At 41.3% G+C, this 26093-nt stretch overlaps 2 protein-coding genes and 1 long non-coding RNA gene across 23 annotated transcripts in view; 1 reads left to right on the plus strand and 2 right to left on the minus strand.

Annotated features, from left to right (window-relative positions):
* Positions 1-743: 743 nt before the first annotated feature.
* On the plus strand, positions 744-16052 carry tbc1d8 (TBC1 domain family member 8). The gene is made up of 19 exons (XM_017039892.2): positions 744-903; positions 7607-7717; positions 7801-7919; positions 8010-8238; positions 8343-8580; positions 9203-9410; positions 9513-9710; positions 9807-9956; positions 10048-10198; positions 10646-10860; positions 10955-11072; positions 12637-12922; positions 13001-13142; positions 13250-13348; positions 14295-14363; positions 14460-14730; positions 14823-14888; positions 15870-15959; positions 16038-16052. Exons 1-17 carry the CDS (start codon positions 777-779, stop codon positions 14831-14833), a joined length of 2742 nt encoding a protein of 913 aa, XP_016895381.2. The 5' UTR covers positions 744-776; the 3' UTR covers positions 14834-14888; positions 15870-15959; positions 16038-16052.
* Positions 3413-7684, minus strand: LOC112488261 (uncharacterized). The gene is made up of 3 exons (XR_003052122.1): positions 7547-7684; positions 6646-6729; positions 3413-3503 (listed from the first exon to the last, which is right to left on the minus strand). It is a non-coding gene; the product is annotated as an uncharacterized LOC112488261 (long non-coding RNA).
* Positions 16053-18224: 2172 nt separating the features above from the next.
* neb (nebulin) overlaps positions 18225-26093 on the minus strand; it is a 65073-nt gene continuing 57204 nt past the window's right edge. For 14 of the 21 annotated variants that reach the window (XM_025063554.1, XM_025063553.1, XM_017039870.2 and 11 more), the window contains 11 exons: positions 25014-25106; positions 24042-24134; positions 23682-23774; positions 23143-23235; positions 21494-21586; positions 20930-21037; positions 20457-20643; positions 20267-20359; positions 19654-19794; positions 19458-19561; positions 18225-19085 (listed from right to left, as the gene is read on the minus strand). In XM_025063554.1, the coding sequence (XP_024919322.1) occupies positions 18912-19085; positions 19458-19561; positions 19654-19794; positions 20267-20359; positions 20457-20643; positions 20930-21037; positions 21494-21586; positions 23143-23235; positions 23682-23774; positions 24042-24134; positions 25014-25106 (1272 nt within the window). In that variant the 3' untranslated portion in view covers positions 18225-18911. The remainder of the gene's footprint in view (positions 19086-19457; positions 19562-19653; positions 19795-20266; positions 20360-20456; positions 20644-20929; positions 21038-21493; positions 21587-23142; positions 23236-23681; positions 23775-24041; positions 24135-25013; positions 25107-26093) is intronic. The other 7 variants (XM_017039882.2, XM_017039881.2, XM_017039876.2 and 4 more) reach the window with 6 other exon arrangements.

The raw sequence follows: 26093 nt of genomic DNA on the forward strand, positions 1-26093 counted from the left end.
CGTTCATCATTCAATTTTGTAATTCCAAAAATGTTTAACAGAAGTAGAACTACTTTTACCTATAGTACTACTACTAACTTTTATATAAACAAATGAAATGCATCAATTCATTATAAAAGAAAACGTACACCTTCCTCTGTTAATGCTAAAAAATATTATTACTATTGAAACAAATGCTTCAAAAAGGTGTCTCCTAAGTACAATTTGTAAATTTGGAACTCGCTACACGTTTAATACTACTGGTAAAACAACAATGATAAACAACAAAAATGATCAATTTTGTTTGAGTAAACTGTGAGTAAAGAAGGCGTATTTGTGCTACTACTACCGCCAACAACAAGTATACCTAATATTGTAAAACGACTGATTGTAAAACTCCTATTTCTTCTCTAAGTAGTATTGATAATTCTACACATTTTTAAATTATTTTTTAAAAATTATTTGGTATATGAAGTAGTTCAATGACACGCCCCCTCCCACTAGCACTTTCATGAACACACAGAGTGACTCATCTGCGCACGCACAGACGATCTGTGCGCACTGCTGTGTACAGCTGCTGTAAATCGTGCATGAGGATCAGGCGTGAAGAAGTGTGAAAACCTGCAGCTGTTCTGGAACAGCAGGATCATCATGGACAGAGCCCGCAACCAGGACCCGAGTCAGGACCAGAGACTACGGCTGTAGGCCGGATCCTCTGGCCGCCCCATAGCCGAAGACAGGAGGGGTAGCAGTCCGAACAGTGAGCTCCGTCCACGGGTCCCTCCCTGCTGGACGAAATGTGGCTGAAACCGGAGGAAGTAGTTCTGAAGAACGCTCTCAAACTGTGGGTGACAGAGAGAAGCAATGACTTCTTTTTGCTGCAGAGAAGGAGAGGACACGGAGAGAGTACAGGCAGGATCACAGGTAACGTGCAGATCAACAAGTAAACAAAAACAAACAAGCGAGGGGGGAGAGGACAACAAACACACAACTACACGGATACAAATGGGAGTAAACGTAGAGATACGTTCACATGAATTGAACCATCACAGCCCACGAATGGTGGCCGAGCTTTTGGATTAGTTCCACTGTTAATCCAGGATTTTAGTGAGAGTTTTGCAGGAATTCCCCCGCACCACATACACAGTAGGCTTGAGTGCGTGTTACTATAACAACAGAGTAACACTGTTACTTTTAGGCTGTTAGTTAGATAACCTTTAATGTAGTCATGCTGTTGCAAAAAAATTATTTACATATTAACCATGAGAAACAGTGGTTCGTTTTTACTGTCTTCTGCTTTTAGCTGGTGTGTTTATGTACCATTAGGATAAAAAAAAAAAACTGAACTCAAACTAACTTTATGTCTGGTTAGTGTAACTTACAAAACATTTCCACTGTTAAATATTTCTCACTTTTAAATAGCATTAAATGAAGTATAATACTGTTAGTACTTTAACAGCATCAAATAACAATATAATCACCATCAGTAAACAAAGTCACAGACTCAAACCAGACTTTTTTTTACCATATGTTTTGACTGACAGAACAGCTCTAATAATATTTTATAATTTTTTTTTCTTAATATTAGGTCACTTTGTATACGCTCCTAAATCAAATACATATTTGCTGTTTTGAAGTGACCGCCGCCTGAATTGTTATCTGGCATATCGTCGACTTCTACCTCATTTAGGTGAGACAGATGTCAAATTTCCCTCCGCGATTAAATGTAAACAACGGAAGAACTAAACATGGCAGACCCTGTTGAGCTAGCACGTTGAGGGTACTCCCTGTAGGTGGGCTGACGACCTCATGGAGGGTACAAAAACGTTGAGGGGTCATTTTTACTCCCTGTAGGTGGGCTGACGACCTCGGTGAGCCTTGATATCAAAACTGATACACACACTGACACGTGTACTACATGCGTACTGTACTTCCATGTTGGGTCACTTCTAGGCCAAAGACTGTTCATACTGGAGTCTGATGGCAGGTTTAAATTCTAATGTGAACAACCACACAAAAACAGACCTCGGAAGAAAAGTACTGTAAATGGACTGTAAAGTAAACACTAAAAACCACACTCAGGCCCGGGGGCCAAATCTGGTCCGCCGTGTAATTATATTTGGCCTGGGAGATCATATCAAATGTGTACTAGAGTTGGCCCACCAGTATATAGCCCCTATATACTGACAGGAGGTGTTGTATTAGCGGTGTATGTGCTATGTTATAGCACATACATTTTTTTGTTGTTGTTGTTATTTCAAATTTAATTTGTCAGATTTTTAATATTAAGCTTCGGTTGTTCGAGATTCAGTGTTCACGCAAAGTGCTGCAAACGTTTGCCTCATAGTGAAATTTCCCACTTCCTCTAAAGAATACTTAGTTGTTGGTCTCTTGTGTACACAAGAACAGATTTTCTCTTGTCCCGTCTCTTTTATCCTCTTATTAAGGCGGATTTTTTTATTATTATTATTAAATTATGAAATCACAATTTCTATTCATGGGAAAAATCCTTTTAGTTATTTGCATTTTTGATATTTAATAATTCAATATTTAATTAATTATGACATTAGTAGATACGTGAAGCCCACAAATATGAAAATTATATTATAATATTAACAATTATTATTATTATTATAATGTGGGTCTCATATTTTTTATCAAAGAGTTCAGCTTGTTTTTTTAGGGATTCTGTAGTGTAGCGGTTATCACGCCTGCTTTGCTTCCAGAAGGTTCTGGGTTGAAGCCCCAGTGGAAACATGTACTTAATCCTGCATGTTTTTTGCTTTGGGTAAAAGTGTAGTATTTTACATAAGGGTATTAAAGTTAATTAGGTCATTAACATTCATGTTGATCTTTTGCGTACTTGGGGCCTCTTTTATTTACTCACCTTTGCATTTTTTTTTTGTCTTTATTTTTCTATCCAAACGGATCTTTTCTGGTCGGAAACAAAACAAATGACTCTCTGCTGTTCTCTGATTTGAGAAGTCACAGTTGAGGCTCTCAGATCTTCTGTGGTCAAAAACCTTCTACATTATTCTTTTGGTCCCTCTCGTACTTTTTAAACCACACGCAGCCGGTGGTAACTGCGTGTCCTAGCTTGTCTCTGTGCTCTTGTCTTTGTCTCACTTCCTCTCTGGGCTCACTGAACTGTACCGAAAGATTTTTTTTTTTCTTATGACTTGAAACAATTGAAAGTCCGTCTTCTGTTCTGAGGCAGATGACAAACATTGGTCTCGTAAAACAGGATAGTGGGAACTTCCTGGTCCCGGCTTTACTTTGTCCACGTCTGTTGTCTTTGTTCCCATAGTGAGAGAGTGTGTGTGGGGGAGAGAGAGAGAGAGAGAGGGAGAGAAAAAAGAGGTCAGGTTTAAAATTAACCAATTAAGCAAGCTCTGTTGTGACATTCCTCCAACACAGTACAAAGAGTCACTCATCTTTAACTTTATGTGTAGTGGAAGTCGAAAGTGAACTCAACCCAAGGTCAGCGCTGTTTTCCTCCAGCAGAACTGAATCCTGGGAAGTGCCTGAAAATGATGAAAAGAAAATGCATTTTATATTTTTTAGGTCACACAGATTACAGTTTAAAAGAACAAGCAACTCAAATTTGCTAGGAGTGATTGAAAAGTTACATTACCGTAATAGACAATGTACCATACAAAAGATCATCACATCAGTACTAAAGATCAAATTTCATTGGACAAAAATGGATGTTAATACTAATAGGATAAAGTCAGACAAGTAGATAGAAATAAATGCAAAGGTTAGCATTGGCGTAGTTAAGGTAGTCGTAAATAAAGCTAATGTTTTGTGTTGAATGTTAAAGTTTTAAAGTTTTATTTATGACTACCTTAACTACACCAATGCTAATGCTAAAAAACAATAAAAAAACGTTTTTGATTTGCCAAACAATTACTTAAAGCTAGCTTGTAGCCCCAAAGATAGCTACAGGCTAGCCATAAAATATCGCAGATCTCACAAAACGTTAGCTGAGACGAACCTTGGAAGTGCTTGCATCTGACCTGGAATATGGGTTTGAACATTGTACAATGTTCTCAGCTCAGGGTTCCATATCAGGGTTGTGCAGCACACGCAGCTGATCAGTCAATCATTATAAACCTCAGAGACACTGGTTTGAATTATTCAGTGTTCACTGTTGCAGGTTAAGGTTTTAAACCCTCGACCAGAAAAGTTGGATCAGTCCTCCCTATTCTACATCACTGCACAACCAGCATTAACCCACGGTCGCCTGTATTTGACTCAAATGTATCAAAAAAGTATTCAGTGGACATCCAGGACCTTGCAGTTAGACTAACATTCTGATTTCTGTGGACTCCTGTGCTGTGGGCGTTGGAACACCGCTCCAGACAGAAGATTCAAACAAACAATGATTTAAGCGGCATAGAAAATTCCTAAAATACCACAGATTCAATCTTGTGCAGAAAAAAAACCCCAAGTTTTTTCTTGTGTTCGCACTGACACAAGAAAAAATCAGTACAAGACATTATCGGAGACAACAGACTTGTTGACATGTTTTCACCTTTTAGTGGCTCCACTGAGGTTGTCTGACGCCTTAGTGTCTCCGTAGCCATTGTTTTTTTGTTTGTTTGTTTTTTGTCAACATGAGCAAAAAAAAAAAGAAGAAAAAACTAAAGGATGCCTGTCCACCTCATCTGACTGCCTGGCTCTTTCTCCTTGACTTCTAGAATACTCACAGCAGTCTAAAATCTCCCCAGTGGTCTTTGTGGTGACAGATGGATGGTTGCGTTGCCAGGCTGCTGTACTTGCAGACTCAGGCACGCCGAAGTGGTGGTTTACATTTGGCCCAGAGCCAAGGGTTTATTACTCATCAGACTTCTTATTCCGGTATCACCAGTATTGCAGTATTTGACGGAGTCACTGCAGTTTTTATAGGCCGTTAACCCTTTCGGTTATTAAATGTGTTGTGCAATATTGTAGATTGAAAGTCTGGGCCAATCAGGTTGGCCAAAAACTCATTTTAGTTCAGGGGGGGTCACATACAGTCTAGTTACATAGTGGGTGGGCCTGTACATAACAATAAGGACTGTGCATGTTTCCCCCTTTGTTTTGTAATGCAGAGAAATACAATATTAGATATTCATTCATGTTTAATTTTACAAAAAATAACCTGAACATTAAGTGTTTTTTGTATTTTCCTTTAAAATTCATCAAGCCGGCCGGATTGAACACCCTAGTGGGCCGGTTTTGACAGCCCTGGTGTAAACAGACAGTATGTGATGCACTTGTTTTTGATGAGCCATCTTATCTCACAGCTGGAGCCAAAGCAGATCTAGAGTGAGTGAGCAGCACGTCCAGACATGGAGAGATGAAATGTTGGTGTGCGATGTGTACGATGCATGTGTCTTATTGCTGAAATACTCCGATATTTTGATGTTTTACGATGAACCCCAACATCCTGGTGCCAGATAACGTGCCAGTCGAAGAACAATGACAGACAGATTACTTCAGATAATTATTTCGATTGCCTTTGTATCAACCTAGTACAACGGTGTCAAACATACGGCCCGTGGGCAAAACAAGGTTCAATCTGGCCCGCTTGATGGATTTTAAAAGTAAAAAAAAAAAAAAAACATTTAATGTTTGCGATTTTTTGTCAGATGAGATTGCATTAAATATTAATATTTTCTAATACTTCTACTTATTTTCATGAAAACAAAAGGGGACAAAAACATCGACTTATTGTTATTTCTAGGTAACTATGTTATGATTGTACTGGTCCAACCCACTTGGCATCTAATCGGGCTGTATGTGGCCCCTGAACCAAAATGAAATAGTGGCCACTAAAGTAGTAGATGAGAGCTGCAGGGTCCAGTTCATAAAAGAAGACCCGACATGTGTCCCAATCAACGGTCCCTCTGATTTTCTCAACAGGAGACTTTAAAGATAACAGGAGCAGGAAAAGATCGCAGGCTTGGTACTGATTTCTGTTTCCTTACATGATCACTCGTTGACCACCCAGTGATTCTGATTTGTCTCTGCCACATGACTCTCTGATGACATCAATGGGCTGGGCGTTTTTTTTTTCTTTTACTTGAATTTACTTGAGTTCTAAGTAACGGTGACCGTGTTAAAAAAAAACAAAACAACCCAGTATCATAACAAAGACTTCATTATCTCCTCATAGTTTTACTGATACCATCACCCATTTCCTAGAAATTCAAAGTCACACCTTTATTTAAGAGGCTGAATGGATATATAAACACTATATATATATATATTTTCTCAAATATATATAAATATATATTTCATTTAATATGAAGTTAGCTTCACATTGTCATGTACCTTTTTGTACTGCATAAAAACAAAGGGGGAAAAAAGTCAGACTTTTTGTTATTTATAGGGAATTATGTTATGATTGTACTGGTCCAGCACACTTGACATTTAATTAACCAAATTAATTAATTTAAATGTAATTAACCACCCGTGGTCTAGACTAATATTATATATATATATATATACTCTCTATACATACATACATACATACATGTATACATATATACTGTATATATTTCAGATTCCAGTTTCTGAAAAGGCCTAGATGGTTTGGCCAATATAATGGTGGCAAAACTACAATGGCAGATGTGGTAGAATGTTGCCAAGTGTTGTAGCATTGATGGTAAAACTCACAGCAAGAAGATCCTCCTCCTCCTCCTCCTTCTCGTCTTTTAGGACGGCGTTTGTTTGGCTCCCAGTGTGTTTGTGAGTTTCCTCCTACAGTCCAGAGACAGACAGGATTCACTTAGTCGTTCCGTCTGAATTGACAATATATGCTGTATGTGTGTCAGCGTGAACGGTTATTTTTCTATACCAATTGGACTCGTGATTAAACGGTGGAGGGATAATTCTACACGGACAGAGAAGACCGGTCTGAACCAGTCTGTGGACTGTGTTAATGATCTAAGCTGTGACACATTAGACATGGCTGCAACAAACAAAGCAAAAACAGAGGTCATTTTCTAAAATTAGTTGCTGAATCTTAAATGTATAACCTGTTTTTCTTCCCATATTTAACCCCTTTTTTTACACAGGGTAAATATTGAATTCAATACTGCCACTGATCGCATTTATTCGGCAGGCATGATTTAAGTTAGTGATGGTAAAGATGGAAATGGGACGATCAAAGAGACAAAGCAACAGCTTGTTCCTGATCCGTGTTTTTTTTTCTGTAACAGATCGCACGATTACATGATTATGGTTTTTTGTTTTTTTTTTCCTGTAACAGATCGCACGATTACATGATTTAATTGCATAAATGAATTCCGCGTCATTGATCTGTGGGGTCACATTTAATTCCACGTGAACATGTGTGGAGTTATTAGCCGAGTTCCTCGCTGACGTCCTTCTACGGTGAGTTTCCTACTGTTTGGTAGAATAAGAGGCAGCAGAGGGTGTTTTCAATCTGACGGCACGCTGAGATCCTCCTGCTTTTTAAATGAGACTCATTTCAACTGTTCCCCCTTCACTGTCACCCGCCTCTGTTTCTGCCCGTGTTGTGAATAATGAATAATAACTGTCACACACAACTTACTGTTGAGTCTCTTTACCCGACCGTGTTCTCTAAAGTTTTGGACGCCTCCTGTGCCCGCAGGTCTCCTTGTTGGAGCTCTGGACACCGTGCTGGACTCAAACGCCAGAGTCATACCATTTCGCATTCTCCTCCAGGTTCCTGGCTCCCAGATCAGCTGGGTCATCGCCAGTGGTGAGCCGAAGCTTTCGAAAACAAGAATAAACTCTTCACTCATCAGTTTTTACCGACTGATCTTTTGTCTTGGTGTCCCACAGGAGCAGCCATAGAGGAGGTGAACAAGCACTGGGACTGGCTGGTCCACAACCTGCTGCACTCTCTGTCCGTGTTTGAGAACAAGGAGGATGTCGCCAGCTTCGTCAAGGGGAAAGTCAAGGTGTTAATTTGGATTTTTTTTTTTTAGTTGTTTTACGTTGGTTTTTTTTTCCGGTAAAATAAGCTCAACCCACTGGTCTCTTCTACACAGGGCCTCATCGCAGAAGAGGTGCGCAGCCGCCAGGCTGCCCAGGAGGACGACCCGGAGAAGTTCAGGGAGGCGCTGCTGAAGTTTGAGCTGCACTTCGGCCTCCCGTCCTCGGAGAAACTGGTGACGTTCTACTCCTGCTGCTGCTGGAAGGGCCGGGTTCCTCGACAGGGGTTCCTCTACCTCAGTATCAACCACATGGCCTTCTACTCCTTCCTGCTGGGGAAGGAAGGTGTGTATCACCACAAACAGGATTAGGACTACGACACACACACACCTAGGAAACCCACAGTGGATCAGCTTCTCATTGGTTGTTGGGGTTTGTCTCTGTTACAGTTAAGTTCATCATTCCCTGGGCTGATGTAATGCGGCTGGAGCGGGTCTCCGCCGGACTGACAGAGGCGATCAGGGTCAGCACCCGGCAGCGACAGAGAGAGTTCTCCATGTTCCTGAACCTGGATGAGACATTTGGGGTCATAGGTCAGCTGGCTGACATTGCCCTCAGACGGCTGCTGGACAGCGAGGGTCTGGAACTGGACCGAGTCCTGCAGCAGCCCACACGCATCACCAAGAGGTCAGTGCTGGCTCTCCTCCAATGAGAATCTGGGACTGTCGAGCTCAGTTGTAAATGTGTTTCGGAGCAGATGTTAGCTAAACTACGGCTAACAATTAGTCACAGCGCCACTAAATGGAAGTTTTTATATAGTTTGGTTTTAAGACACAAATATCTGAATGTAGGTAGAAGCCTCGACACATGGCAAAATAGCATACACCTACTTAAATGTCAATGAAACTAAGCTAACAAATTAGGTAAACTAGCTGAAGGTTAGTTAAACCCTAGCTCAAACACTGTAGTTAAAATAACTAATTTTGTTTGTTTTTTCTAAAGTGAATTTGTGTAATAACTGGTCGACAACAGGAGCCTGTAAAAGTCAAAAACTAGAATGCTAAAATGCTATGAGCCGTTTCTACGCCATCTACTGGAGAAATGCAGGCATTGCAGGGAAAAGGCAGAAGTATACTGATAATAGAAATGAATTACATAAATTGGACAAGTTTGAGGGGCCGGATTAAAAAGCCAAACGGGCCACATTTGGCCCCCAGGCCATAGTTTGCCCATGCCTGGTCTAAAGGAACAGTATTGATAGTGTTTTAAACCATATGTCTGTCCCTTCTGTCTATCGCCTCCTCTCCAGGATCCTGGAGGAGCAGGCCATCCGAGAGTACGTCCTCGCTCTGTTCCGTCTACCTCGCGCTGAGAAACTCCACGAGGTGGCGTCTTGCGCCGTGTGGACGCCCCACGCTCGCTGTCACACGAGCGGCACCTTGTACACAACCGACAGCTACCTCTGTTTCTCCGGCCGAGAAGAAGGCAGCTGCATCCTCATCATCCCCCTCTCGGAGGTACGGCACCCCAAACCGCGACACTATTTAGGGCAGACTTGGATTTTTAAAAAATGTAGCTGAAGTTGTGATTGGACAGCGATGTGTTTGTGTTCTCCTCAGGTGGTATCCATAGAGAAGGCAGAGAGCACCAGTTCGCTCCCTAACCCCATCATCGTCAGCATCAGGACCAAAAAGGCTTTCCAGCTGATCGAGCTGCAGAACAGGGACGAGCTGGTGGACAACCTTAACACCAGACTCAGAGCTATGCAGTGGAAACAGTCCATGTTCCGCAGCAGGAAGGACAGCAGGAAGAGTCTGGTATTTGAACTTTCTTTGTTTACATGTTTCTGTTCGGTCCAGAAATGGATCATGAGACTGTCATGAATTCAGTTTGCCATCGTTGCCTTTTCTCAGAGTTCTCCAACACCTTACTACACCTTCTACTACGACACCGGCTTCTCTGATGAAGAAGAGATAGAGGAGCAGGTTCTGAGGAACACCATCAACAGTGAGGCTTTGATGACAGCATTCCATCAAACCACAGCAGAGGCCAACGGCGGCGAGGTGAGGGACAGGTGGTGGGAAGCAGCACGGAACTGTTGAAGGGAACAAGGTCCTGTATGTCAGGGTTTATCTCTGGTGGTGTTTGTATCAGAGCCTGGAGCAGGTGAAGGAACGTCTGTGGAACAGTCACTTCTCAGATTTTGGCCGCGGGGTCCACATGTTCCGCACAGAGAAGATCCAGAGGCTGGTTGCCATGGGAATTCCCGAGTCACTGAGAGGAGAGCTATGGATGACGTTTTCTGGTGAGACACCGTCAAAAGTCCTCAAGGTCTAACAATAAATATAATATAAAAAACAATAAAGCAAGAGATCAATCAGGAGTCAGGAGCAGATAGATGGAGTGTTCGTGTGAACTAAGATAAATGAGTTAAAATAATTTTAGCCTTTTCTACGCCATCTATTGGAGAAATGTGGGCATTGCAGGGAAAAGACAGAAGCATAATGATAATACGAATCAATGACATAATTTGGTGGACCGGATTAAAAAACTGAATGGGCCACTGCCGGCCCCCGAGCCAAAGGTTACCAATGCCCGTTCTAGCCTATACCTTGCCAATGTTAAGCTGACAAGTATAACTTACTACAGAATGTACTTAATGTTTACCAAAACAGTATAGCACAAACAGTTGGAAGAAGTAATTGAACTTTGACCTTTGGTTTCTCACCCCGTGTGTGTGTGTGTATTGCAGATGCCTGCTCAGAGCTGGACTCTCATCAGGGCAACTACACCAGTCTGGTACAGAAGTCCATGGGTCAGAACAGTTTGGCCACAGAGGAGATTGAGCGTGACCTTCACCGATCACTGCCTGACCACCCTGCCTTCCAGAACCCGACTGGCATCGCTGCTCTGCGCCGCGTCCTCACAGCCTACGCACATCGCAACCCAAAGATAGGATACTGTCAGGTGACAATAAAATGGAAATTCTCAGATTAGATAAGTGCTACATTCTTCAGTCATACTGAAGTTGTTTTTTTTTTTCTTTTTTTAAATTCTCCAGTCTATGAACATCCTGGCATCCGTGCTGTTACTTTATGCCAAAGAAGAAGAAGCCTTCTGGCTGCTTGTGGCCGTGTGTGAGAGGATGCTGCCGGATTACTTCAATCGCAGGGTCATAGGTCAGTAAACAAAGGTCAAAGGTCAGCGGTATAATGGCAAAAGCACTATATTTAACTAGTGATAGAAATTATTTTTAAACGTTTGCATTTATAAAGGTTACACTTTTAAATGTATTAGACGAAAACGACAAGGACAAAGATAAAGGTGAATGTTCGAGGATGCATATTTGAAAGGGAAGGTTTATAAGACAGTAGTGAGACATGCTATGATGTATGGTTTAGAGCAGCAACATGGTGCCCAGGGCCCTGGTGGCCCACGTGGACTACCTAAGGTGCCCACGAGGTATGCTCTATGTTACTGTGCTTTCTGAATCAGTTCCACTTGCAGTGATATTCAAATGGATTCAATGACGATGATAAGAACAGAGTCTACTATTGTATGTCCCAGAACTGATTATTATTATATTGTTCAGGAAGTCTGTATCAAACAAGTAGCTCTTTGTATTACTGAGTACCCTTGGAGTAGATCACAGTTTCAAAAAGGTCGCTGACCCCTGGTTTAGAGACAGTGGTCAGACAAGAGGAAAACCTCAGAAATAGCTGGTGTAACATTTACCACTTTTAATTATCGTCTTTGCTGTAATTGAATCTGACTTGGGACAAGTTGCTTGCACATTGTCCTACAATGACTGTCTTGTCTGAGCTCAGATTTATTTTTACCTTGGGGGGAAAAAAGCCTTATTTCCTGTATTTGTGAAGCTGTATGTTAACGACATGCGTTTGAAACAAATTTCCGTTTCCGTGTTTACAGAAACAATCATGCACAGAGTGGATTTATGTCCTATTACTTTTGCAATTTTGCTCCGGTTGAAAAAAACAACATTATTGTTCATCATTTAATACATTCAGTGTTTTTAAATGGCTGTGGTCCAGTAAGTAAAGCCGTATTTTTTTAAAGCTGAAAAATAGAACCATATGAACAAATCAAATTATGGATTTGTGGCTTTTGTTATGGGTAATTGAGGCCATTTAAGATTAAAGTATGTTATAATTTTACCTTTTAGAACCATTTAGAATCAGATACACTGATTTTTAAGGTCAAACAGATGATGTCTTGTTTAACTTGTCAGTTTATCTTCTGATTCGTCCGACTGTGATGCTAATTTCGTTGTTTCGTCTTTCGAACAATTAAAAAAAAATAGTTCCATCAAAAGCAATTGGACAAAGTTTTTTTTTTTTTTTGAAGACGGTTCACCTCTCAATCAAGAGGCTTCTTCAGTTCTGACTGACGACTGGGAAATTCTGGTATTTAGCCTTCAGGAGGCTGAAGAGGCCTCTTGGATGAGAGGTGAAACGTCTTCAAAAAATCTACTTTGTCCAGTTGCTTTGGATGGAACTATTGTTTTGATTAAATGAGCTGGATGACTGAGAACCTACACAGACACTTTAAAACAATTCTTTCTAAAGGCAGATCGCTGATTGACCGAATTTCAGGTGTTTGGTGCCATCTAGTGGACAAATGTATAATTACAGAAAAAAGTAAAAGCATATGAAGATAAAGTATCTGTGACCTTTTTAATAAATATGAACAAATAAATGAATAAATACCTCCTCCCTCCTGCAGGAGCTCAGGTGGACCAGTCGGTGTTTGAAGAACTGATCCGGGAGCGTCTTCCAGAGTTGGCCGAACACGTTCCTGACCTCTCCTCGCTCTCCTCTGTCTCCCTCTCCTGGTTCCTCACCCTGTTTCTCAGCGTGCTGCCCTTTCACAGCGCCGTCCGTGTGGTCGACTGCTTCTTCTTCCATGGTATCAAAGCCATCTTCCAGCTAGGCCTGGCTGTGCTGGAGGCCAACGCTGCGGCTCTCTGTGCCTGCACAGACGAAGGACAGGCTCTGATGATTCTCACCAGGTAATGTTGATAAAGAACCCTAGGATTACTGAGCTAGCTTCACCAGCTAACTGACACTGTTTGAAACCTGTCTTTCAGTTTCCTGGACAAGGTTGGCAGTAAGGCCCCCTTTAGTCCTCCGCCGTCTCCAACTGCTGCAGAGGAGAGCAGCCACAGTGAGGCGGACAGTCCTGCCACGAGACACATCAACATCATTGACCTCATCAATGAGTCGTATGAGGTGAGAGTTAAAGCAGACTTCAACAGTTTAACTCTAAGGCTCCGTCTTCACACTCCACCACCGTGCTGTCTGTGTTTTGTTTTTTTGTTTTCTTTTGTCTGTAGCAGAAATTTGGAGACCTGACGGTGCGGCACATCGAGAGGCTTCGGTGTCAAAACAGAATCCGGGTCCTGCAGGCTCATGAAGACACGGCCAAAGAAAACGCTGTGAGAAAATCAACGATCAATGAACACACTCCAAGAAAGAATGACGCTAATTATTTCTAGTTTTTTTTTCCCCTCTTTTCCATCTATATTAAATATAAGCTGGAAAAAAAGGTGAAAAAATATGTGACAATATTTCCTAAAATAAGTAAAAGGTCCTTACCTTCTTAGACTGAAGACATACATAACACTAGACAGATAAAAAAAAAAAAAAAGGTTAATTCACACTTGAAATTTACTGGAATAACTTCAAAAGTTAGTTCAATTTAAAAAAAAAAAGTGACATTATTTTTCTAAATCTGTAATGAGATACATTTTGGCAAGAAAACTCGTATTTCCTTAATACAAGGCTTTTTCAAAAATCTTTTGTTGCAGAACACAATGCCATACAAAACGTACATTTTCACATAACAGACACGTGAAGTTACTGACAGAGGGTAAAGTCAAGAACAAGCAAGCGTTCTCTAGAGTGAGATAATACAGCGTTTACCATCTTAGGACGTTGTTAATATGGGGGTCCGTTCCGTTCCTATGGTACAACGACTCGATTTTCGCCGTAAGCCGCACACTGTACGTACCCATGTCACTCACCTATGCTAACACAATGGTAACTATAATCTAGGACATAAAAACTTCAGAAGAGTCTGACTCACACCTGGGAGCCATAATGAAGGGCAAAAGGTTCCCAAAAAACATCATATAAAAAAGAAAGTGAAAGTAGCACAATTCCAATGTATGGAGTTCAACCAGGGTATGTAAACAAAGCTATCTTTTAGAACAAAAGCTTAATAAACTTATGGGCGATGGCGACGTAACCACAAACCGCTGTGTCGACCAGGACGGGCGGAGACTGCTATTTTAAAGCTGTGAAGAAACTCTTCAGAATTTAACAGCAATAATATTCACACGTTATGACCAATATATTAATATTTTCTCTGTGTCTTTGCAGTTAAGACTCGTGACATCAGAAGTTTCCATCACTCCAGACGTCTTGTCGGACATCTACGATCTCTTCAAGGTATCACCTGATCCCGGCTTTGATAAATCACGCCAACAAAAACGTCATAGTGACTAACGACCCCCCCCCTCCCCCTCCCCACACACTCTCCTCCAGACGGAGCACTTCATCAGTCTGTACTGGGGTGACAGCAGCTCTGCAGCAGCAGCGGAGGCCGCGGCCTGGAGTCACACCACCTCCGGCCGCTCCTTCATAGAGCGGCAGTACCGCTTAGACCGCGCCCAGTTCAAGAGTCTGTATGGACTGCTGGTGCCGTGGCCGGGAGACCTAACACAACACAACGACACGGTGGCCAACCGCACCTTCACTCTGCTGGACCAGGACCACGACAACCTGGTGACCTTCAGGGAGTTCGCTGGTTGGCTGGGTAGGTCGGAGAAATTATAACGGACAGGAGTGAATTAAACAATGGCTCAAGCGGTTTAATAAACTCTCTCTCTCTCTTTTTTTTTTTTTTAGACACCCTGTAATGTGAAGAGCTGAATGAGAAAATACGACTGTTGTATCGACTCCACATTCCACCAGGTTATTCACCGTGCCGTCATTTAAAACCGTCGTCTTAGAATTAAGTCGTAATATTTTTATAAATGTGAAAAAGTGTGTCTTTTCCCTTTTTAAAACACATCAAAATTCACGACTTTATTCTTCTTTTCTCATAAACTTAACATTTTTTCGCAAAATGTACACAACTTTTTTTCCTCACAAACATAACTACAAACTAAATATCTTTGTAAATTTAGATATTATCGGTCGACTGGTTTTATCAGCCCGATGTTAGGATATTATGTAATATCTGTAAGAATCGTTAACACTTTTTGAAAACCCGAAAACGTAATGCCTGGGTTTCTCTCCAAATGATGTGTACCCTAAAAATAGTTTTGGGAATAAACGACTGTATGTTGAAGTGAAAGTCACTAGATGGCAGCATTGCAGTTCATTTAATTAATCTCATACTCATACAGTGGCTGGTATAGGTAAATAAATATTACCAGGCCTATATCGGTATCAGTTGATATCGGAATCGGGAATTAAGTGTTTGGACAATAATAGCATAATGGATATTGGTAAATAGTTGATATCGGACATCCCTAATTGTTACTCGAATACTCATCGTAGTGCTTACACATTCACACACGTAAATAAAAAAAGCAGACGGGTGAGGAAATTAGCTTGAACCTCCCAAAATGAATACGGAATAAGAACTGATGCTAGCTCAAAATTAGAGCATTCTACGAAAGTGTTCTCTCACAGTTAACAGAATGTTCCGTCTCTTTTTAAACACTGTACTCCTTTGTCCCTAAGTCCATATTAATAAAACATTAACATTTAAAAAAAAAGTCGTGGCTTAAATGTTTTAAAGTAGTTTTGAAGTAATTTAGTTGGATTTTACCTCCAAAAAAAAGTACAAGTTTATTTTTTCCGCTCTGTCTCTAATGGCCGCCATGTTGGCAGCCAGCAAGTACAAGACAGTGTCTTTGTGACTGAGTCCAGCTTGTGTCTCTTCAGCTCTGACAGAGAGCGAGAACGACCCCTCCCTGATGAAGAGTCCACTGCTGTCCACAAACAGACCTCTCTATCTCACCAAGAAGATGTCTGGTTGGTCCAAGTTGTTTTTTTCCCTCTTCCTGTAGATGATGTTTGGTTGAACAAATGTGACAGTGACTGCCTCTACAGGTGATGAAGGTGAAGTGAAAGAAAATTACCAGGAGCAGCTGAAGCAGATGCTGCAGGATTTGGCCAAAGAGAAGGAGAAGGATGTGGAGAAACCTCTGCCTCTCATGAACCAGGTAAAATACCGTCCGCTGACCCTCAGAGGTGGTGCACTGATGGAGACCATGGGAAAGAAAAGCTATTCATGAAACCCGTGAGAATGTATTTCGGAAGTTAAAGTCCTTCATTTCTTCACAGAGGGAGTTCATCCAGTTCTGTAAAACGCTCTACGGAATGTTTCACGGAGAGTCGGAGGAGAACGAACTCTTTCAGGCCATCGCCACCGTCACCAGCCTGGTGCTGCAGATCGGAGAGGCCAGCCACCGTGCACACACTCCCGGATCAGAGGAGACCAACCAGGAGGAGGCCAAGGAGTCAAAAATGCCATCCGAGGAGTGGACAGTAAGCTACGCTCAGATTCTGGCGTCACTGCTGACTGAACAGGCCCTGGTGAACTTCTTTGAGAAGACGGTGGATCTGTCGGAGAAAATCGTGGACGCCAAGGAGAAGCAGTATCAGCAGCGAGCAGGTCTATTGACTCTGCAGCAGAGGAGAAGCTGATGTTGAAGCCTGTGACGCTACATTCTCAGTGCCTGGAGGCCAAGCAGAGCAGAGGGCCTGAACCTGATGTTTGATCCCATTATAATCAATCTGTGAAAACCTTTTTTTCTAACTGACATATCAAAGGTCCAATGTGCTACAGTTCAGCTCCATCAGATGTCGCTGTTGAGTACGTCGGACCCAGATGTCTCCTATTGGACTTTTTTTTTTTTGCATGAGTTGCTGCCACAATAACATTCTTTTATCAATGCCACTAAATGGGAACCTTTTTATAAAAGCATTTTACAACTGGTGACTATTACAAATGAGTATAAACTAATGCATTAAAAGATCATTTATTTATAATTGCCTTTTAAGCTCACAATTCATAAACCTCACCTTTTTAAACAAATGATTACTTTACTGCTTTACAGTTGATAATAATTAAGGTTAGGTGTGAAACACTGACTAGAACATTGTCCGAAAAAAGCAAGTGTTTTTTTGTTTTGTTTCTTTTTTTCCCTCTTTACCATTTTAAACACGTTATTTTTTTTTTTGTTTTAAACTCATTCCTTAAAGGAATTGTTTAGAAAAATAGCAACACTGGAGTAATTTCAAATAAAACACACTGAAAAACCTGGTCAGCGTAAGCTGTGTCAATTCCTGTTATTTAGCAAAGAGCAGTGATATCCTTCGCATACCAGTATATATATTGATACTATTACTACTATTGAGTACCTGGTAATATTTATTTATCCGTACAAACCACTGTATGAGTTGCTGCCACAAGTGTTCTGCATATAATCCTGATTATTAAAATAGATTACTAGAACGAGCGGCAACGCTGCCATCTAGTGACTTTCACTTTCACATACAGCCTTTTTTCCCCCAAATCTATTTTTAGGGCACACATCATTTGATGAAACCCTGGCATTGCGGGTTTTCATTATCCGAGTAAAAACCGATGACAATTCTTACAGATATAAGTAAAAACATGATGACAATTCTTACAGATATTACACAATTATGATAATATTGTTCGGCCGATATTATCGGAGATCCCTGGCAAAGAGTCAAGAAGAAGTCATTATGAAGTGGGTTAAGTTCGGAAATAACCTGGATTAAAATTCTCAGGTTCAGCTGTTCTAAGGACAGTAAGAAGACAGGGTTGAGATTTGAGGTGTGGAGACTTTGCTTGAAGGACAGATAAAGCATCCAAGAAGAGGAAAATAGGAAGGCACCACGGAAGATCCCAGAAGGTTTTGGAAGAAGAAAAGACGGCCAGACACTTCAGTACAAAGCAGCCTGGTTGTCTCACCTCGTCTTTATCAGCGAGTTGTTCTCCTGACACCAGGGTCTTTGTCACACTCACACACACATCCACCATGATCATCTTCTACTGTCGTTTTCGTCGCTGGAGCCATTCTTAGGTTTCCCTGTTGTTGAGAGCATGTGTTAACAGAGCAAAAACTTAAAGAGACACTTGAAGTTTTCTTTACTGTATATATATATATGTTTAATACTAGACATACGAATATAAAGGGCATTTCCTTTTGGCCACCATCATGCATGGAGACATGAAGAGTGAGCATGAAAGGACGGAGGCGGAGCTTTGCAGGAGCTTAGTGTGCTTTATTAGCTACTGATTAAAGGTAGAGGACGTGGGTAAACCCAGGACCTAAATCATCGGAGGAAACAAAACACACAGGTTTCTATGATTGGCCAGCCTTCAGTGGGAGAGGAGGGAAGACTGAGGTTCGTCTCAAACAACTCCAGGAGTGCTTTCATTGCGGAGGAGGTAGATGTTAGCTTCACCCCTTCATTACATTTCCATATTCTAATCCTTCACGGCAGAGTCAGAGCTGCTACAGCTCTATCTTTCTGTCCTTCTCTCTCGTGTATGTTTTATATATATATATTAAATCTTTTTTTTCTTTTTTTGACATTTACAAAATAATAGGTCAGGATCTATGTGAGTGTGTCTTAGAGCATTTAACGTCACACGTGGCGTGTGATTCTGTATAATCGGATATGTGTATGTATGAAAATATGTCACATCCACAGTCAACAGGGGGCAGCAGCGGCTTATGAGTTAAACGAGGTTTACAAACGAAAGAAGAAAAAAACAAAAAAAAAACAAGCACTTTTAAATACTAGTAATCTAGGAGAGCCTACACACGAGCTACACGTTGCACAAAGCTGTGGTTGCGACCACACTGTGACCCGTTGGTTTTGACATGTGGATGCTTGACGTCCACCTCTGCTGACGGCCAGCGGGCAGACTCTGAATTGAACTTTTTAAACGGCTTCAATGTAGTTGGCCGGCAGCATGCCGGTCTTGCCGGTGCGCTGCACAGTGCCGTACATCCAGCCCTCATCGATGGACTGCACGTTGACGATGACGTCACCGTCCTTGAAGGAAACCTCGTCGTTGTCGGCAGCGGCGTAGTCGTACATGGCACGTACGGTTTTCTACGGAAAGGACAGGAAGTCAGAATAAAGAAGTATAGGGTATAAGGATGAGAAGAAAAAAAATAAGAAAAATTAAAGTAATGTGGGAAAATATTAACATAAAAAACATCTTTAAACGTCACCGCAGAAATGTCTGTAAAACCTGAAGCCTAGTTCACGGTCTTTGTGTTGCAGAATTTGGGTTCCAGCTTTGAGACTGACATTCTTAGTTTCTTTTTCACTGCCCAGCTTTCCATTTAGTCTCTGTTTTCTGCTTCCTGTCCACCTCTCTCTGCAATAGCCCTGCCCCGGGGCTGCGCCCACATCTTTGGGCACCTGTGAAGTGACTGTATTGCTATTAAGCGTATTAGCAATTTAGCTAGTGTGACTTACTCCCGTGGTGGATGGGTGTGAGGGGATAGAGGACACAGTGGTCTGCTGAGTGGCCACAGATGATGACCTCTGCTGCAGCTCCACAGTCTTAGCCTGTTGGTAGCCTACAAGAGGACGAAACAGGGTCAAGGTAAGGAATGCCGTTTTTGACAAAGAAACACAATTTGTTTTTGTTGGTTCGTGCTGTGCTTTTAACCTAAGGATGTAGTCATGAAACCGTTGCTGTAGAGGGACATGTGGTGGTCCACATCCTGGGACACCTCAGATTTCTCATCAGCCACTCCGCTCAGAGCGCTGGTGGAGCGTGAGTGCTCCTTGCTGCGACGCTGGGCTTGAACTGGGTTCAAAATCCCACAGAACACATTTAACAAAAACAACAACTCTCTATGCCAGATCATCCAATGTAGTATTTACACCACAGGTGTCAAACTCATTTTAGTTCAGGGGCCACATACATCCTAATTAGATGTCAAGTGGGCCGGACCAGTACAATTATAACATAATATAGACATATAAATAACAATAAGTCGATGTTTTCCCACTTTGTTTTCAATAACAAACTACAAATAAGTATATTAGAAAAATCCACATATTTAATAAAATATAATTTAACAACACATTTACAAACATAAAGTGTTTAAAAAAATATATATATATATTTTAAATTCATCAAGTGGGTCAAATTGAATCCCCCAGCGGGCCAGTTTTGGCCCACGGGCCGTATGTTTGACGCCCCAATCTACACCATTAAGGAATAAATGGTATATATACAATACGGTATAATGCTTTTGTGTGACCAATCATCTCACCTGACATCATATGCAGACTCCTGGATTGGATGTTGTCTTCAGCAGGGTCATAATCAAAGACAGAGCCTGGGTTTGTGCGCCACACGCGCAGATCTTAACGAAAAAAAAAAAAACCAGCTGTCAGGAACTGACCCCAGAAAAAAAAAGGCTTATTTTAACTAAACTGTTAAAAGTGCGAGGATTGACGTACCAGTAATGGTCTCGTGGTCGTGCTCTATTGCGCGTCTCCTCTCCATCTCCACCACACGTCTCTGGATGCCACGGTAGTTAATGTCACTGAAGTCCTGCATGTTTTTCTTCACACGGTCAGTCACAAGGTCAGAGGTGGTGGCAGTGAAGCTGCCCTTGGATTTCTCAAAGTCCTCATGATACCTCACCTAAAGAGCACAGGTAAAGAATGGGCTCATTTATTGACAGAAACTGAAGCATTCTTAAAGCACTTGTCACTTGTTAGGTACGTTTGATTTATCTTAAAAGTATTCTTTGACAGGAACACAAATAATAATTTTTTTGCTGCTAACAAACTTAACAGTCCCAAGAGTAAAGAACTTAAATTGATAAAAGCTACACAAGCAGTTAAAATTGTTTTCCACTAAAACTGAGATATGACTGAAAGGATAAAAAAAATAACACAAGTACAAGAACTCAAGCACAAAGTCTTACTCCAGAGATGATGCGCTGGGTCTCCCTGACACGTCTCATTTCAGGCGTGTCCAGGACGAAGGCTGCCTTGCCCTGAACCTGCTTACGGAAGCTGTCGGAGTACAGCACCTGGTGGAGAATACGAGAACAGCAGCAGAAGATACACGGTGAGTACGCTGAAAAGGGAATTTGGGCCTTGATTTAACATGAATAGCTGTTGTTAGCAGGAGGAGGGGGTGTGGCAGAGTAAGAGAACAGACAGAACGACAAAGACAGACAAAGAGGTACTAGGCCGCTACTGGGATTTCAGACACATTAATTGGAGGGGATTTTTATATTAAGAGGCTGACTACTTTCTAGGGTCTACTCAGACGACGGACTCGCGTGAACAGATGTTATAGCAGTGATGATGTGCGCAGACACACACCACAGACATTGTGTATTAAAAACACATTTTTTTTACAAGAGAAACAGCAGAGAATTAATATGATTAACCAGAGCCTGAGGGGGCCACGTCAGTTAGGGGAAGGTTAAACGGGAGGTTTCTGGAGCAGAACACGTTCTTGCAGTGGTTCTGAAAAGTACCGAGCTAATGTTTTCTTGGTTCCGTTTGACTCGCTCCATCTCTGGAGTGAACACCACAGGAGTTCCCTTGATGGAACTGTCTTTATACAAAACCTACAGGACAGAAGGAGAGTCAGAAACACCCTGAAGTGTACACACAACACATAGTCAACACTTATAGGACTGCTTTCATAGACATGGAGTGAAAGAGGACACAGGGGGAAAAAAAGGGTTTTTTTTGTTTTGTTTTTTTAAACAGGGAATGTCAAGATGAACTGATGTCACAGAGAAGAGTCTGTGCATTTTTCACACTTTTTTGGGGTTTTGGAATAGACACAGTGTCTGAGAAATAAAGTCCTATAGAGTGATTGGTCCTGGTAGCTCCCGACAAACTGCCAGGATCTACTGCAAAGATGAAAACACACCCTTTGAGCTATAGCAGGAAACTGAGCTTGTCATTCGCTGTGAAGTAGAAACTTAGTTAAGCATCACACAAGTGAAGTTGTAATCAAGACAGTTCTGGATCAAGACAGTTCTGGGTCATCAGAACGCATCTTAATGTCAAGTCCTGGTCAGCTAGTATGTCCATGTCATGTCTATATGGCAGTGGTCACCAACTACTTTGATTTTGTCAGAATTTTTCTGGACAGACACATTGGGGGTCGGACAAACAAATAAATTTAAATAAAATTACTATTTGATGATTTTGAAATCCAGTCACGGGATTGGACAGCGGGCCGAATTTGGCCTGCGGGTTGCCAGTTGATAACCACTGCATTATGGGTTAATTTGGGCTAAACTTAGCTTTGAATGAAGCAAATTAAAAAATTCATCTGGAAAAGGAACCAGTGTTTTAAATTGATTATATTGATATGTTTTATGGCTAATGTATATAAACTAAATAGATGAGTGAAGCAAAAAAAAAACAGTGGTCTTGTCAAGGGTCTCCGTCAATTTAGTAGTGAATACAACACTACATCACACAACTGCTGTAGGGATAGTTTAGTCGTTGAAGTGTGACTGTATAAAACTGACAACCCAGAGGTGGCGTTAGCTCTGCAGCCTGAAAGTCTGCAAATCTTAGTGCAAAAATTAGTGCAAAGTACAATTGTTCGGCTTCTCCCACAAGTCTATATATTTAAAATGTTTAAAAATGTCTCAATTCAGGTTTAGCCACCGATCTACTGTAAAAATAATTATAAAATTTATGTGGGAATTCCAGGATCTTTAGGGCTCTTCCGTAGCATATGAAGCTAAGCAGTTAGCTAAACTCAGTGGTGACAACAGGCCAGGATGTCGACACATGAACGGAGCCATCAGGGGTGTCAGTGCTTTGTACAACCACACTTCCTAATAAAAGCTTCTCTACAGGTTAGGGAAAAGTGTTCAAAGGAAAGTGTGAAACTCAGATTGACAGGGCAATAAATGAAGATGAAAGAAGTTTTGAACAAAGAAAAGAGTGTGAATGACAATAGAGACAGTAGCGGGTTGAGCTGCCGCAGATTTGGGTCTTAGTTTGAGGTGGATGAGCGAAGGATGAAGAAAGCGTGAAATGAAGGCAAGGGAAGCAGAGGAGCTCAGTACTGATAAAAACTACGGTCCACTCTCAACTGTTAGCAGCACACGTGGTTTGGTTGTTTGTTTTTTTTGTTTTTTTTTTGGTGAACTACCGAGCTGATGTTCTTCTGGGTTTGTTTGACCCGTTTCACTTCAGGCAGGTCCGATATGGCTGTGGCTCGACCCATAGAATCCTTGTATTTTATCTGCCACATGAACAGTTTGGGTTTTGGGCAGAGAGAGAGAAAGAGATAGAAAGAGAGAGTGGAAGGGGGGAAAAGTATAATAAAAGTCAAATAAGAGACACATCTGCAAATGGCCAAAGAGAAGGACACAACACAGCAAAAAAAAAAAAAAAAAAACAAAACAAAAAAAACATAAATCACTGCAGACATGGAACATGGAACTCAACACACACGCCTCTATTTGTCCTGAATCACTGCAGACATGGAACATGGAATTCAACACACACGCCTCTATTTGTCCTGAAAAATGAAGAAGCAGGTTAGGTTAGCTGACTTTGGTTTAGACGTTCAAACGACCGGTGATGACTGAGGAGTGTGTGTTACGATGAAGTGCGTTTGAGGGAGATGAAGAGAGGGAGGAAGATGAGGCGAATGAATGTTGAACAAGAGCAGGATAACACAGGTACCGTGCTAATGTTCTGCTGATTGCGTTTAACTCTCTCCATCTCGGGCGTCTCTGATACTGACGTGCCTCGTCCCACTCCTTCTTTGTACTGAAGCTTTGGACAAAACAACACAAACACTGTCACCTGTACGCATTGGTTATACTGAAGAGACACTTTAGGAGGAGGAAGAAAACCCAGGGAAGAATACAAACTAAGGGAAGGGTAGAAAAAAAAAAGAGTGATTGATGAAGTTTCGTTAAGATGAAGGAGGAAAAAAAAAACTACTGAAAACACAAAAAGGAAAAAAATTGGGAAGTTTTGAGATTAAGAGGGAGAGAGGTCACACTTGAGTGTCACTGCAGTCTGTTTCTGTTTCTATACCGAGCTGATATTCCTCTGGGTTTCTTTGACCCGCTTCATCTCGGGCAGATCTGGTATGGCTGTGCCCTGACCAACAGACTCCTTGTACTGATTCTGTTTGTTCATACAGGTGACACAGGAACAGAGTCAGACAGTCGCACGTACAAAAAGCACAATTTGAACGGTAGACAAACACAACGTCTAAGAATTTAAGGGTCCAGTGTGAAACAGGGGAGAGGGCAGCACAGATGTAAAATATGGTTAAATCATCGGAAAGGGGAGAGGGTTGGCAGCACAGATGTAAAATATGGTTAAAATTATGTATAATTTTTGATCATTTCTTTCTATAACCTGGAAATAGACATGTGCCATTTGCATCCTAACCATTAGATGTCACCATTTCCTACACACTGGTCCTTTAAAGTTCTTTTTGAAACATTAAAACAGGTAGATTCAAAGAAAATGTAAGTCAAACTTAGGAAATATGTATGAACTGTTTTTACTTTTCACTCATTTTTAAAACAGTAATCCTTGAATTGTAACTTGCTGCAGTTAAACCGTTAGAGGTCATGACCTGGTCATTAAACAAGGACAATTCATGACTCCAGTGGCTCTTGTAATGTTATTAAGATGAAGCCGTTCCACTATGTCAGTAAAGACAGAGGTTTTTCAGGGTAAGTTGTTTGACATCAGGAATTAATTCTTACTTACTATGCTTTGAGTTAAACCATTGTTTTTTGAATTGAAACTAGGCCTCAGCTATCTCCAGCTTATACGAGTAATTATCAACAATGGAAAAAAAATAAAAAATCACACAGACACCTGATGTTCCTATCAAAGGCTGGTGAAAATCATGGAAGTCAGTTAAGATGGTGAAGGGGAAAAAAAACCACCAGAGGTTTAGGTTTGGAAAAGGGAGAAAAAGTCAGAGGGTGTTTTTCTGGGGACAGTTAGGAGGTGAAGGGTCACTGCAGTCTGTTTCTGTTTCTATACCGAGCTGATATTCCTCTGGGTTTCTTTGACCCGCTTCATCTCGGGCAGATCTGGTATGGCTGTGCCCTGACCAACAGACTCCTTGTACTGATTCTGTTTGTTCGTACAGGTGACACAGGAACAGAGTCAGACAGTCGCACAGGGACAGACGAAAAAAAGCACAATTTGAACCGTAGACAAAGACACAACAATTTGGGCGTCTAAAATATTAAAGTCCAGCGTGCAACATTGGAAATGTATGAAAATGTTACTGCATAAATAAAGAGGGCTGGCAGCACAGATTTAAAACTGTGCTAAAAAGGATATCCTTTGTTTCTGTAGCCTGACAATAGATATATGTTTAACGTGTCATTTACACCCTCACCATTAGATGTCACCATTTCTTACACACTGGTCTTTTAATATTCTTCTTGGGACATTACTGTAAAAATGTATAGCTACTCTATATACAAAAAAAAGTACCATAAAATATATACAGAAAATGTTTACAAATCAGGCATAGGCAAACTAAGGCCCGGGGGCCGGATGCGGCCCGTTCTGCTTTTTAATCCGGCCCACCAAACTTTTCCAAATGATATAATTTATTTAAGTTATCATTATACTTCTGCCTTTTCTCTGCAGTACCCACATTTCCCCAATAGATGGCGTAGAAAATGATAAAAGCATTTCAGCTTTTTAGCCTTTATGCATGACTTAACACCAAAGCTCCATCTATCTGCCTGTTTAGTTTTAGGACAATTGTGGCCCGCGAGTCAAAAAGTTTGCCCACGCCTGGTCTAAACTGTTTTAAAAAACTAATAGTACTCCATTTTTTTTAACTTAATACAGTAATCCCTAAACTTTGGGCCATAAATATGCTGCAGTTTAACCAACAGAGGTCATGACTGGGCCATTACACAACATTCATGACACCTGAGGCTCCTAACATCAAACTTCCATCAAGGACTGGGGAAAAATGAGCTCATCATGGAAGTCAGTTAAGATGGAGAAAGGAATGAAGGAAATCCAGGAATAAAAACACCACAGTGTTAAGATTGGAAAAAGGAGAAAAAGTCAGAGGGTGTTTTTCTAGGGACAGTT

The sequence above is a fragment of the Cynoglossus semilaevis genome, chromosome 16 (assembly GCF_000523025.1).
Source record: "Cynoglossus semilaevis isolate Cse_v1.0 chromosome 16, Cse_v1.0, whole genome shotgun sequence".
NCBI classification, from domain to species: Eukaryota; Metazoa; Chordata; class Actinopteri; order Pleuronectiformes; family Cynoglossidae; genus Cynoglossus; species Cynoglossus semilaevis.